Source organism: Delphinus delphis, chromosome 8, assembly GCF_949987515.2.
Source record: "Delphinus delphis chromosome 8, mDelDel1.2, whole genome shotgun sequence".
Lineage (NCBI taxonomy): Eukaryota > Metazoa > Chordata > Mammalia > Artiodactyla > Delphinidae > Delphinus > Delphinus delphis.
The window spans coordinates 74,393,948-74,409,328 of record NC_082690.1 but is presented as its reverse complement, the minus strand read 5'-3'; the positions used below and the strand labels follow the sequence as shown (position 1 = coordinate 74,409,328).

The 15,381-nt window shown below is 48.6% G+C and overlaps 1 protein-coding gene across 1 annotated transcript in view; it reads right to left on the bottom strand.

Moving 5' to 3' along the window:
• Window positions 1–15,381, bottom strand: part of NAV2 (neuron navigator 2) — a 401,022-nt gene that overhangs the window by 147,551 nt on the left and 238,090 nt on the right. Inside the window, exons 12-13 of the mRNA XM_060019685.1 lie at window positions 12,605–12,713; window positions 9,711–10,100 (exon numbers count right to left, since the gene is read on the bottom strand). Coding sequence (XP_059875668.1) covers window positions 9,711–10,100; window positions 12,605–12,713 — 499 coding nt within the window. The remainder of the gene's footprint in view (window positions 1–9,710; window positions 10,101–12,604; window positions 12,714–15,381) is intronic.

Sequence of the window (15,381 nt, the reverse complement as noted above, 5' to 3'; positions counted from 1 at the left end):
CTGTGTGTTCTGTTGATGAGGGCTACCAATGAAGAGCCCTGTGAAGGGCAGGAAGTCTGTTCCAACAAGACAGCAGATGGTCCAGATGGTGCGAAGCAGAGGAAGGACAACCTGGCTAAACATGATTCATTGCGGCAGGTTTCTCTACCCCAGCGCAGTGGATGCAGGCTGCAGCGTTTAGGGGGATTCTTATTTCCCACGTGAATGTCAGTTACAGCCTCATTTCAAACCCCACTCACTATAAGGAGATGTCTCACTAGGGTTTGGGAACGAGCAAGGGTAGAAGGGAATGACATATAGTGAGTACTTTTACCCGGCACCAGGCTCTGAACTAGGCATTACATGTACATCATATCCCATTTAATCCCGGCAGCAGCATTATTATTATGAGGAGGGTTTGGAAGGGTCCAGCAGCACTGTGCACATGTCACCTCATTCAATCAGTCACTGAAACTCCAGGCTTTATTATTCTCATTTGCAGATGAGGGAAGCCTGCTTCCCAGAAGAAGAAAGTGAGAACAGAAAAGCCTCCCTCAGGGGTCTGTGTTATGGTCAGACCAACACCCCCAGCCCACATTTTGCCTCTCAATGGGAACGTTTATCACCACCTGCCTTGCGTTAGAATTAGGTGTTGAGCACGGGGCAGCCTTCCCTACTGGGCCCGGTGCTTCTCCAGGGCCAGAATCGGGAGGCTGTGGGAATGGGGTTTTCCTAAAGCCCTGGGGATTACACTCCAGAGGCTGCCACGTACTCTGCTGGGACAGCCAGCCAGCCCTGGTCCGGGGGTGGCCCGGAGGCCTGAGACAATCTAAGGGCAGGGGGTGGTGCCAAGAGGGTGCTGAGGACAGACGTCAACTGTTCCCAGCCAGTATCGGCACAGGCCAGAGCCTGGGAGTTGGCCTTGACTCTCCGGTGCCCCCATGCCCCTTGTCCAACGGGCCTCAGGTCAGGCGGAGTTTAACGTAAGGAGTCTCTCTAACTCCGTGTGCCCGTTCCCAGGGCCTCGGCTTTACCCGGAGCTGTGTCACCACTCCCTGGACTCTGAGAGCTTCTGACCTGAGCTCCCCCGCTCCCGTCTTGAATCTCCATTCAACCCAGCCCAGGCACCATTTTTATAAAACTGTACGCCGCACACCCACCTGTCTTCATGCCCTTGCTCTTGACCTAGGCCTCTTGTTTATCCTTCAAGGCCCAGCTCACAGGTCCTGAAGATGCTGTAGCAGCTGCCGGTGGTGGATACTGTGGTAGTGCTGAGTGCTCTGTCCATGCAGCCAGGCTCTGGGCCAAGTTCACAGGCGTGAGCTCACGGAAACCACACAGCAGCTCTGAGATGGGCACAGGGAACGTGCTCCAGGACACACAGCCCAGAGCAGGGCAGCCAGATTGGACTTCCCATGCCCCCACCTCACAGTAGGCCCTTTATCTCCCCCTCATCGTCCCCACAACAGGCACTGCTTCCAACCGTCTCTGGAACTCCCTGCTCTTACACTGACCTATTACCTCCCCGTTCTGCGAGCGTCCTTGTGCTGTCAGGACCTCGGGCTCTTGGGGCTTGTTAATTTCCTTTGGTCTTACTGTCTTTAGCACAGTCTCCAGTACACAACAAACTCAGTAAACACCTTTTTTTTTTTTTTTTTTTTTTTGCGGTACGCGGGCCTCTCACTGCTGTGGCCTCTCCCATTGCAGAGCACAGGCTCCGGACGCGCAGGCTCAGCGGCCATGGCTCATGGGCCCAGCTGCTCCGCGGCATGTGGGATCCTCCCGGACCGGGGCACAAACCCACGTCCCCTGCATCGGCAGGCGGACTCTCAACCACTGCGCCACCAGGGAAGCCCAGTAAACGCTTTTTAAATGGAATTTTACTGCCTTTTGCCTGGAGCCTCCCGAGAAGGCAGGCCAAAGGAAGGGTTTCCAGTCTCCCGCTCCAGGACAGCCTGTGTGTTGGAGGATGTCACTGAGGATGGGCGAGCAGGCAGTGAGCATCCCCTTCAGGGGCCACTTCAGAAGGGCCTGAGGTACGGTCTTCTTCTCCCAAAGCACTCACTTCAGTTCCCTTCTCCCCTTCTTTCCCTGAAGATGCTGTGGGTGGGGTGGAGTTGGAAGAGATTCAAATCTCGAAGCAAGCTCGGAAAACTCCCAAGAAGTCGGGGCCTAAGCCCCGTTTCCTGAGAAGACAAGACGCCCCCTTTTTTTCTCTCTTCCCCACAAATTACTAAGCCAACATTTGCTATTACGAGTAACGGTCTGGGCTGCCCATGTCAAAGCTGGACCACACTTCATTTCTCCAGGGGGCTGTTCTCCAGGAAACCTTTCCGGAATCCTGCTCTCTGCCTGCTCAGGCTAACTCACCAACAGTGAGTGGCGTGAGCAGGCTTGGGGAGGCTGGAGAATTTCTCTGCTTTCAGCATGCCGTTAGCTCAACTGTTCTTTCTCCTCTGATAAAACCGCCTGCCCAGCTGCCGATAAGGGCTGAGCGATTTCCCAAACTCAGTAAATCAAGGGAGCCTGCGATGCAGGGAAGATGGGAAGAAGACATGTACAAGTGATGCTGTCCCAGCCACTGGGGACAACTGATACTGGTAACCAGAGCCATCAATCAGCCGGACGGCCCGTGTCAGATGACATCACAGCCATGTGGGGGGAAGCCGGCACTTGTTCAGCGACACTTGGGGAAATGAATCCTGCCCCCTGCCCGACCCCCTGTGCTCACTCACTCCACCCAGAGAGCTGCTGAGGGAAACGGAGGTCATGGGGTTGGCCTGCGATATTTAACACCAAGGAAAATATGAGACAGGGTGAACTATTTCTAGTGTCTGTGAATTCATACCCCGCTAAGATATGTATGAATCACCAGGGGAAGCGAGGAAACACCAAGGGAAGCAGAGAGGAATGGAAAGGCTGATAAACTGGGACCTGGTCCAGCCCCACCACAAAACTACTGGGTTACCCTGGACCTGTGGTTTCATGCTGGAGCACCACTGTATTTTTGAAAGTGTGTGTGTGTGTGTGTGTGTGTGTGTGTGTGTGTGTGTGTGTGTGTGTGTGTGTGTGTGTGTGTGTGTGTGTGTGTAAGAGGAACGCAGTGCATTAGGGGCAAGTGGTTTGCCCAAGGCCCTAAAGGTCTGTCTGCCTAGAGAGCTGAGTCTCTACCTTTCCATGATGGTTCCACCTTCCAAACATCCCTGAGACCCGCCCAGTGGCCGATGGGAAACCGGGAATTCCCAAGCCTTCCAAGAGCCTCACAAGCCAAGATCATTTCAGGGGGATCAACCTGGAGAAACAAGCGCCCATCTTTTTCAAATCCCAGAGGTGCCCGCCACACCCGGCTGGACCCTGCCATGACTCTGTGCCTTTCAGGACAGCCTTGCCTAAAATCATTTATCTTGGCTGCCTTTTGGCCGAAAGGAGTATTTTGGCTTCCTCTCCTATCAGTTTGCCAGGAACAACAACAGCCTGTCAAGGTTATTTCAGGTCTGGCCTGGAAAGACCATGAGAAACATTCACCAGATAAGAAAGAGCCTTTCGTGCTATCGCTACTGCCTTGTGGACTCCTGGTGCTGCCTGCTGTGCTCTGCACTGACTTGAGAAATGCTTCCCTCATTTGTCCCATGATGGCCACCGGAGGAAAGAAGAGAGAAACAGGGCACCTCTGCCTCCACCCACCACTCCCATGGTGTGTGGCCCCGGTTCTCTGTCTCCTTTACATGCACTGTCAATGTCCAGCTCACTGGGCTAGAGGGAGTCACAGGTCTGGAATAATTGGTGTACAGGACAGGGCCGAGGAAAGGAAGATCACAGAGGCGGGGCATCAAGCTCAAGGGGCCTCAATTTGAGGCACATCTTCATTCAGAGGCATGTGACTGGTCTTGCTTCGCTGAAAGTCAGCTGCAGCATTCAGTCAACGAATATGTATTGGCCACTTACAATGGAACAGGCACTGTGCTAGCCATGAAGATAGGGGAGCGGCTAAGACAGACTGGACTTTGACCTTTAAGAGCTGGTAACAGGTACGGGCTCTCTCCCCTCATAAAGAATGCACTGAAACAATCTAAAAAAACATTGTGTATGGACGCTTTGTTTGCTTTTATACACACATATATATTGGTAGTGACTCCGATGCAGTGCTATCGGTGCTATTACAAATACATCAAGTACCATGAGAGGCCAGAAGAAAGAATCACCACCTCTGTTTGGATAGGATCAGGGAAGGCTTACTCAAGGAGGTGAGCTGGCAGGCAGTGATGGGAAAGGCAACACAGGGTGCTGTACATGCAAATGATACACGGAAGCCTGAAACACTCTGTTATGGTTAAATGTTTGTGCTTCTCTCACACCTGCCAATTCCCATGGTGAACCCCCAGCCACCGATGTGATGGTATTAGGAGGTGGGGCCTCTGGGAGGTAACTGGGTTTGATGAGTCACAGGGTGGGGCCCCATAATGGGATTAGTGCCCTTAGAAGAAGAGGAAGACACTCCAGACCTGCTTCTCTCTGCATTGGGAGGACACAGCAAGCCAGCAAGGGGGCTCTCACCAGAACCCAACCATGCTGGTACCTTGATCATGGACTTTCTGCCTCTAAAACCATGAGAAATAAATGTCTGTTGTTTAAGCCACGCAGTCTACGGTATTTTGTTATAGCAGCCTGAGCTAAGACATGTCATGACATATTTATGGAGCTACAAGTAATTCAGCAGGGATGGGTTCCTCAACTTCTGAGGGATGAAGTTTCCCAGCAGGCACATGTGGTATCTGTTGAGTAATCTCTGACACCTAACAGGGAAGAATTTAGCCATCAAAAAGCCAACTCTGAAGACCAGCTTGCTCACAACCCCACGTTCTCTCTTGCACTAGACTTCTGGTCAGGCCACATTTGAAAGATGATCCAACTGCTACAATCTCCATTCTCTCAGCCTTGAATAACACCAGCCCTGAGTCTTAAACCAATATAAGACTTTGACTCTTTGAGTCAAAAGCAATCAAAACCACAGCATCACACCCTATATTTGCCACTAGATGGAGCTATGCATAACACCAAAAAAAAAAAGACCAGAGGCTAAATTGATTTTCTCCAAGTGTTCTGTAAATAGAATCACTGACTTTCACAGCTGGTGGTAGCAAGTTATACAAGCCCAGGGTCCCGTGAGGGTTGGCATGAAGGATAGACCATTCACAAAATATTTATTAAATTCCTACTTGTGCTAGTCTCAGTTTAGACAAATAATGGGCACTATCTGCCTTCTGGGAGCTCCATGTTTGGTGGAGGAAAGGCGCGCACACACACACACACACACACGCACACGCACACGCACACATTGTGCATGATGTTTCTTGTGCATCCCAGACTCTGCCGGGTGTTTTTCAAGTTCTATCTCTAATTCCCAAATGTTAAAAACTTGCTCCAGTTCATTTGGCAGAGCCAAGATTAAATCTCAAATCTGCTTGCCTCTTAAGACCATATTCTTTCCTCAATACCGTCCAGCTCCCTCTCAAACACTTCCCACACAAAGCGAAAGGTTCACACATAAAGTTGGGTGTGAACCAAGACCACCAGAAACGCATCAGACAGAGTTAACTGACAGGGGGTGTCCAGGAAGGCATCACTGAGGAGGTGTTTTTTTTGTTTGCTTGTTTGGGATTTTTTTTTTTTTTTTAATCAGTCAGATAAGCTTGAGGGGAAAGAAATTCCAGGGAGAAAGAGGCAGGTCCTGTGGCACAAAGCTTTGCAAATGCAGGAAACAGCCTTTGGTAGCAAATGGCATGTAGCCTAGGGCACTGGGGAGCTGGGGTGTGTGAGGAGGGATGTGGACAGGGTGGAGGCGGGAGGGCAGCTGAGGGAAAGACCATAAACAGCCTCCCTTGTTCAGTTAAGAAGTTGAGATCTATTCCCACAGGCAATGGGAAGCCAAAGGCTCTCGGAGAAACTTCTAATGTTAAATTTGAACGGTCATTTTTTTTTTTTCCAGGAAGGGAGGTATATTCATACTTTGGAACATTATACAACTCACTGACTCCTTTGAAAAGAAAAAAAAAAATCTTTCCGAACATATGGACACTAAGTCTGTCCCTTTAATTTCACTCTATACCATATGGCACCCTGAGTTTTTAGATGAGTAGATGGACTGGCTTCACAGATCAAAACTTGGTAAGAGACATCTTCGTCTGTTTCTTTTTTTTTTTTTTTTTTTGTGGTACGCGGGCCTCTCACGGTTGCGGCCTCTCCCGTTGCGGAGCACAGGCTCCGGACACGCAGGCTCAGCGGCCATGGCTCACGGGCCCAGCCGCTCCTCGGCATGTGGGATCCTCCTGGACCGGGGCACGAACCCGTATCCCCTGCATCGGCAGGCGGATTCGCAACCACTGCACCACCAGGGAAGCCCCGTCTGTTTCTTTAATTCCTTTTCCACTAACCACAGCCGAAGCCCAATTTATCAATCTAATAAAATGAAGTGGTGAGGCCAGACGATTTCTTGCACAGTACGTAAACACGCCTGGCACATACTAAGTGCGATAGAAGGGTTTAATAAGCACACACACACAGACCAAAGGCGTGTGCCATTAGTTCCCTAGCTAAACTCCAAGGAAATCAAGTAACTTCAGCCCTACCTCAGGGAGACCTGAATGATACACACAGGTGCACGTGCAATCGTATCCAAAGGCGACAATGAGCGGGAGACATCAAAAAACAGCTGTTCTGCCAAGCTGAGGCCCCCTGTCATTTCGAAAACAAAGGCCATACGTTTACAGAAACTAGAATTTACTTCCACCTCAGTCTTGCTAACTAAACTTGCTGTAAACTTTTACGAGAACTTTCCTCAAAGAGCCTCAATACTGATTTATATATTACTCATACATCGAGGCTGTTTCCACCAAGCCAAACAAACATCTGGAAGAAAACCGTAATCATTTCATTGTTTCCAAGCGCCGGGACCTTTGAGGTTGATAAGACATCTAAACCCTGTCTGAAAACTGTGTGTCTTTATCAGATACTTGCCATTAATTAGATACAACCTCAAAGAGAAATCTAATTGTAGAAGGTTAAAAACCAAATTAACTGTAGTGCTTTGAGGCTTTGGGAAGTTAAATGACGCGCTTGATGTTACAGAGTTTGCGAGTGGCAGAACGGGATTCAAGCTTGTCTGGTATCTGTCTGTTTTCTTTCCACTACACCAACTGCCTCAGCAATATGACTTATTGGGCAGATTCTGAAGTACAGACTAAATGACCAGTCATTCAATATCTACAACCTTGTCATGTTTATAAAAGGAAAAAGAATTGAGTACAAAGGATATTAAATGGCGTGCCCTGAACTCTGCACATACAGGCAAACCTATAACTTGGCCTCAAAGCAGAAACCCGCATGTTATTTCCAGTGTGGAGTCATGCTTAACTAGCACTCTAGAATGTCACAACTAGAAGGAGTGCTCCATGCCATCTGGGCTGCCTCTCCTCATTGTGCAGGTAAATTTCTACATTAAAAGGAATTGGTGGGGCTGGGGTGGGGGGAGTTGGAAACAGACCAGAGTTCTCCAATTTCCGTAATTGGGTGTTTGCTTACATTTCCTATCTACACTTGCTCTAAGCACTATCTCACTTGCTAAAAATGTAAGCTTCCCAAAGCAGAGAGTGAAATGTAAACATCTGTGCCTTTTAGCAGGGGTAAAGCCTTTGGTTTGAATAGCTGAAGAAACTAGGAATGTCTCACTGTAACATCACTAAGGTTCAGTTTACGGTGTTTCAATGTCTCCACCTTGTGGAAACTGTCAGTAGTACATAAAAATAAATACGTCTTCATTTATTAAAAGACTGACCTGACAAGAGAATAAACTTTCTTAAAAAATATGAAAATCTCAAAATAATCCCTAAGTATTTTGGTAGTATATCACAGTGGGAAGTGATAATGATGACCTTGAGGCCATGCTGAATACCAACGGTCTTCTAAAGAATAATAAAAGGTTAAATTACATGTAATTTTAGTAACAGGTATATGTTACTGTTTTCATGTTCATGTAAAACTAGAGACACAAAATGATGCTCTAAGTTAACTGGATCATTTGATTTCTCAGGCCATTAACTTTCCCAGCCATTTGGATAATAGCAGAAACGTGTTACTCCGTAAGGGTTTGGTGGCTCCCGTCTTTGAAGATTTCACTATGGGATGGTTCTAAAAGTAACAGGCAAAAAGCCAAAGCAGCTCTATGTCTAAGCTTCTAATTAAATGAAAGAACACTTCTAGTAAGACAGGTAGAACTAAGCAAAACAATTTTAAAATAAACTCAAGTAGCTGTGCTATTTCAACACAGCAATACAATGCTGGGCAAGATGGGGCAGTTCGGTGGTTAAGGAACTAGCCCTGGGCTCTGCTTCTTAACTACTTGGGCAAGTTATTTAACCTTCCTGAGCCTCAGTTTACTCCTCCAGAAGATGGGGATTATGATATCACCTACCTCAAAGGACTGCTGTGAGGACAGAAGAAGATAACGTATACAGAGAGCACCTAGCACAGTGCTTGGCACATAGTAGGATAACGAGCTACTGTTAAAATTATGAAAACATTGACTCACCCATGGGGTTCTTGATCATTACATTCAGGAAAATGAGTGGCATGATCATCAGGCCTAATTTTTTTATCTGTAATTTTATCTATTAGAATGTTAGACGGGGTGGGGGGGAAGGTCCTGAAGGGCTTCTGGGCAAGCCGGGTTCACAGATGAAGAACTCACAGGAAGTGGAGCAAACGGATGCTCGTTCAGCTTCCACAGTGATCTGGAAGTGTGGCAAAAACAAGAAGCCAAGCCTTGGGCCACACATGGTCACGGCCCGGCTCAGACATCATCTCATCACTCGCCTCAACTTCGCATGTTACAGGGAGGTTGGGCCTGCTCCTTCATCCATCGAGCCGCGTGCTCACCAATTCAGCAACGTTTATAAGCTCTTACATGTACAAGGCACTGAGGATTCAGTGGGGAGCAAGCCTGGCAACTCCCTGCACGAAGGAGCTTGTTGTTGTAAGCAGGAACGGGCGGGGAAACGATAAAATATAAACCCATCTTCAGGATAATTTCAAACAGCGATAAGCTTCCAAATGAGCATAAGACACGGTGACGGAAACTAGGCCTGGGGCAGGTCACATAAAGGACTTCAAGTTGAAGGGTCAAGGAGGGCCCCTCCAAAGAGATGCCGGCCGAGCAGCCAGAAGGAACCAGGGGAATAGATCTGGGCAATAGAACCGAGGCAGAGAAACAGTGCAAAGGCCCTGAGGCAGGAAAGAGCTTGATGAGACTGAGGGAAAGAATTACCAGCTGCAGCAGCAGAAGCAAGGGGGAGTACAGGACAATGAGTTCTAAGAGGCAGGTAAGGGCCAGATCCTGTAGGCCAGGTAGGCCAGGCTCAGGAGTCTGGATTCGATCCTAAGCATCAGGTTTGGTTTAAAGGACTGACACAATATGGTTTGTTGTCAAGTGTCACTCTGGCTGCCGGTGGAGCCTGGCTGGAATTGCCCAGCGAGTTACTGCCAAGCCCGGACTGCGGCGCAGCCCTGCGTCTCTTGGCCCAGAAGGCTCCCCTCCGGGGCACACAGCCTTCAAAATGAACAGGACGTGAGGAAGGCAGTTTGCTCTCCCCCAGAGAACTTCCATAAGTCCCGCAGAAGAGAAGGCAGGGGCCACGCCTCCCCTGCTCCGTGAAAAGAGAGGCGGCCCAGGTACTCACCCGCTCGTGATGTCGTCCGCCCGCACGTTCTTGCTCAGAACGTCCCCGTCGCTCATGTAGCCGGGGGCGTCCATGCTGATGCTCTCCAAGTCCATCTCATCTCCTGCCTTGTCTGAGACGTCCCCGTGGCAGACGCTGCTGCCCCTGGAGGCCAGCTGCCTCCGCAGGGGGGCAGAGTACATGTAGCGGCCCGACTCCGTGTTGATGAAGCGGCTGGCGTTGGCTCGGGGCGGGTACCCGTTGCCCATCGAGGGGGCGTCTCCCGCCTGCAGCCGAGGGCTGGACTGGCCGAGCCTCCAGGACAGGGGAGTGGGCCTGCCCGTCAAGCTGAGGATACTGCGCCCGCTGATCTCCGTGGTGACATTGGTGTCAAACGTGGTTTCCAATGTGCTAAAAACATAAAACCGGCTTTGGGTTAGACCCCAATATGCCTAGTAGTCTTTGCAGTTCACATTCTCTTTCATTTTTTTTTTTTTTTTTTTTTTAGAATTATGAAATACTTCCCGTATACAAAAGAGGATCAAAAAATAAGGTACTGGGCTTCCCAGGTGGCACAGTGGTTAAGAATCCATCTGCCGGGCTTCCCTGGTGGCGCAGTGGTTGAGAGTCCGCCTGCTGATGCAGGGGACACGGGTTCGTGCCCCAGTCCCATGTGGGAAGATCCCACATGCCGCGGAGCGGCTGGGCCTGTGAGCCATGGCCGCTGAGCCTGCGCGTCCGGAGCCTGTGCTCCGCAACGGGAGGCCACAACAGTGAGAGGCCCGCGTAACGCAAAAAAAAAAAAAAAAAAAAAAAAAAAAAAAAGAATCCATCTGCCAATGCAGGGGACATGGGTTCAAGCTCTGGTCCAGGAAGATCCCACATGCCGCGGAGCAACTAAGCCCGTGCGCCACAACTACTGAGCCTGCGCTCTAGAGCCCGTGACCCACAACTCCTGAAGCCCACGCGCTTAGAGCCCGTGCTCTGCAACAAGAGATGCCACCGCAATGAGAAGCCCATGCACCACAACAAAGAGTAGCCTCCGCTCACTGCAACTAGAGGAGGCCCGCGCACAGCAACACAGACCCAATGCAGCCAAAAATAAAATAAATAAGTTAAAAACAAACTAAGGTACCAACATACCACCCAGTGTAGGTCTGTTAAAAATGAAGACTAAGCTGCACATCTACGTGACATTCTGAGAAGCCCAGCACAGATTTTTCCCCTAAAACATGGTACAAGATACCCCCTAACAATTACTTTAAATAAACAATCTTAACTTCTGGAATCTTCTTTCCAACCCAGGAAAGGAAGTAGAAAACTCTGGACTGATAATAATGGGGCATAAAGGTAGCTGTGTGCCTATTCATCCTAGGATGCTGCATCTCAGCTCACTTCTCCTAAAGGCAGGATGTACCCATCCACTCCCAAGGTCCTAAGATCCCATTTTCACATCCTCAGCTCTCTCCAGACTGTGCAGGTAGGGAGGGCCCTGATTTTCTAACTCTGTAATATCTATCCCCCCCCGCCCCCATTACACACACGCACTTCTGCTTCTCCCACCTTTTGTCCAAAATGACAAACTTTGGGGGCAAAAGGCCAGAAAAGAGTGGTAGATGCCTGGGCTTGAGACCCATGAAACTAGCTGAGTCTGAAACTGCCAGGGGATGGAGCTCGTCCCTGGCCCTCCGAAGACTCTTTTGCAGTCAGTCCACTGTCTTTCCAGCCCTGCAGGTCTCGCCACACCATCAAGATGCAGAGACACGCTGGGGTCTCTTTACTAAGCAGAGACAGCGAGTCTTTCCTGCAGAAGAAAGCATGGAAGATTTCCCTCCTGTCATGATCACTGTCCTAGCCCAAGCCAAGAAATCCACGAAACTGCTGTAACCTACATTTAATCAGTTTCAGTGATGATGGTAGAAAGAGGGATGTTTCTTAGCTAATCAAGAGTCGCAGGGTCCAGCACCTGGTTCCATGCCATCACCAGCCACCCCCAGTGGACTTGTCTCTGGGAGAATCAATTTGGTGCCTCATCTGTTTTTGTTTCCCTCTGATCCTGGAAGCAGCCTGCCTGACTCTCCTTATACTGGGAACTCCTAAGGTTCGGGCCCTGGTCTTCTTTAAGAACCCACAGTGCTTAACCCCAATCTGCCGAAGCTGCTGGCTGGGGTGGAGCCCAGCAGTCTCCTTGCTGTATTCATTTATCGAAGAGACTGAAATTGGAGAAGCAGGGGAGACCCCCCAGACCCGGGAGCTCACAGGGGTAACCGGGACTTTACCTCGATCATCAAGGCCAAACACAAACCATAAAAGTTGGTTCTGCCCAAATCACGAAGGATGTCCCACGGCTGCATCCTCTTCCCCTTCTTGCTCAACAGTGAAAAGAAACTGATAAATGTTTCCAGTGTAATCCTAGAGTTCATCTAACGAAATCATGGTTTAAACATGATCCTACGTTTTTATAAATATTTCTGTACGTGTTTTATACACGTGCATGACTAACAACGTTACAGAGCGCTTGGGGATCAGAAGACTGGGTAGGAATTCGAGTTATTCACTTTATCACACAGGTCAAACACAGTTCACCTGCTCGTTTCAACAGTATAATATCATATCGTTTTGGAAAATGCAAGCAAAGGGAAATTTAAATGCAGCTGGTCTGCAACATCCTCTGTGGAATGGATTTAGCAACCGTCTGCTTTGGGGAGGAATCTGTCTCCACGGATTTTTGCTCTTGACACTTCCGCATGCCGTATGGCATTCTCGGTGAATTCCAGCACGTTTGGCGATCAAGGTTATTTATTCCGTCATTAACCAAATCACTTGGCTAGTGGCGGGAACACACCGTGGCAGGAGCAGCCATGTGAAAACCAAGTTACTAGCTGGTTCAGGAAAGTGATTCACGCTCTAGATACCTGTGTGTAACCTGAGTTCCCCGTAAACTGGACATGGTCTCCTCCAAATTCTGCCGCAGATCAGCGATGTTCTTCACCGTCCGCAGGCGCCGAGCCTCGGGATCTTCCCCTGGAGAGACAAAGGTTAAAGCTATTTTAGTTCTCAGATAGATGGGGAGATTCTTGGGAACAGCAACTGTGCCTGTGACCAAAACCACGTTTCCTGCTCAGGGCCTGGTTCACCACGGGTGCTCGAAAAGGATTTGAGAATGAATGCGTGAATGAATAAATGCACAGGTGCCCAAAGGAAGGGGTTAAATCTAAAGAGAGAGAGAGGTCTTTCTTCTCCCTGCAGGTCCCTCCAGCACAGGTGAAGTCTAGCCGCGGGAAATGCAAAGTGCCGAGCCTGAGACAAACACGTTTTCACACTGTCTCCAATAAAGCCACGAACACATTAGGTCTGACCCCTGCCCAGGAAGGACCTTTGGTTTTCTCACCCATGGGTGACAGGTGCTGCTGTCTACTGGCCCGACATTACAGATGGTTAATTTGTAGTGGCTAAAAGATCTGCACTTATTAATCATGAATATTCCTCCAGAGAGAGGTTTGCCTTTTTCTTTGTTCGATGTGTTATGTCATCTCGAATGCTGGCTCCTTTAACCCCCTGGCTGAGTGGTCACGGGATAGGTGCTGACCCTCTCTCTCCATCCTTCAGATTCCACGGTCCTAGACGAAGACAGTGACAGCGCTGACCTCAAAGGACTGCTGTAGGGACTAAATGGAGATCCCTGAGCGCAGCGCCCACCAAAAGCACTCAACTCACGCCAGCTGGTGCTGCAGAGCGGGAATCGTTCGATAAGATTCAGGCTTCTCTCTGGGGGACAAGGGACTTCTATTCCCTGGGCAACATTTCCCACCAAATACCTGGCCCGGAGAGGTCAAGTTGGCACAAACATCCCAGGAGAAACAGGCTACACACAAGCTAGAAGCCACGTCCCCTCTCAGGGAAGCCTCGCTTTGGGTTGTCTGGCTATTTTGTTTAGTTTGGCCTGCTTATAGGGGGAGAGGAAAAGCCAAATAACTAAAATAGTGATTAAAGGAATCACGTATCATTCCCTCAGAGTAATTTCAGGAGGGCTGAGAAGACCACAACCAAGGGTCTTTAAAAGCTGATGACTATTTCAAGTGCTCAGCAATATTTCTAAAGAAATCTCTATATAGAACACAGTACACATGGGCAGCAGCAAGTGGGATATAGAGCAGACACCAAGCAGAACTTCCAGCAACTGCCATTAATAGTGCAACAGGCATTTCTTACAGACATTTCTATAAGAAATGTCATAGAATTAACTTTCCTTCTGAGACAGATGATCTTAGATTATTCCTAGCATGGTGGTGCCTGGAGGGTGGGGAATGGATTAAAGGATTGATTATATGGAGATAATCTGCTATGGCAAACTCTCTACCCTTGAAAATGCCAGTGTTTTCAATTTTCTTCCCACTTCTAACCAAGAGAAATTTGGAAGGCATTTTTGTCTTATCTAAAAAGTGGTCAAACCTGCATTTCCCATCCAATTCTTTGAAATACATATATATATATGTATGTGTTTTTAAGCAAAAGCAGTGATGAATATCTATTTTACCTTCCCCTAATGGCCATGGAGGAATGTAACTGCATCTATCTCCTGGGCCATCAATTAAATATCTTTTACTGCCAGTCTGACCACATTTTATCTGTGTAAAGGCTGCCAAAAAGGTACTGATCCTTTGGATAGCTCCAGGCCTGCAGGGAACATTTATTATGAAGCTAAGTCTAGGCACCAGTTTTCAAGTTACCTTCATTAATTAACTTAATCACACACAACAGTATAAAAACCATATTTACAGGCATACCTTGTTTTATCGTGCTTCGCTTTCTGTGCTTCGCGGGCATTGAAGGTTTGTGGCAACCCTGTGTCAAGCAAGCCCTATCAGTGCCATTTTTCCAACAGCATTTGCTCACTTTGTGCCTCTGTGTCACATTTTGGTAATTCTCCCAAAATTTCAAACCCTCCACCAGCAAAAAAATTATGACTCACTGAAGGCTCAGATGATGGTTAGCCTTTTTTAGCAATAAAGTATTTTTCAATTAAGGTATGCATATTGTTTTCTTTTCTCTTTTTAATTAATTTATTTGTGGCTGAGTTGGGTCTTCGTTGCTGCACGCGGGCTTTCTCTAGTTGCGGCGAGCGGGGGTTACTCTTGGTTGCCGTGCGTGGGCGTCTCAGTGCAGTGGCTTCTCTTGCTGTGGAGCACAGGCTCTAGAAGCGTGGACTTCAGTAGTTGTGGCATGTGGGTTCAGTAGTTGTGGCTCACGGGCTCTAGAGCGCAGGCTCAGTAGTTGTGGCGCACGGGCTTAGTTGCTCCACGGCATGTGGGATCTTCCCGGACCAGGGCTCGAACCCGTGTCCCCTGCATTGGCAGGCGGATTCTTAACCACTGCGCCACCAGGGAAGTCCTGTACATTGTTTTCTTTAGACATAATGCTACTGCACACTTAACAGGCTACAGTGTAGTGTAAACAGAGCTTTTATATGCACTGGGAAGCCAGAAACTCTGTGTGTCTTGCATTACTGCAATATTTGCTTTACTGCAGTGGTCTGGAACCAAACCTGCAATATCTCCAAGGTATGCCTGTATTTATCCATGTCTCTATGAATGACACATTTGCCTGTTAACTCTCCTTTAGAAATTCAAAGATCTTTGATGTGGAGTGGTATCTCACCTTTATTTTTGATAACCCCACACAAATCTATAGA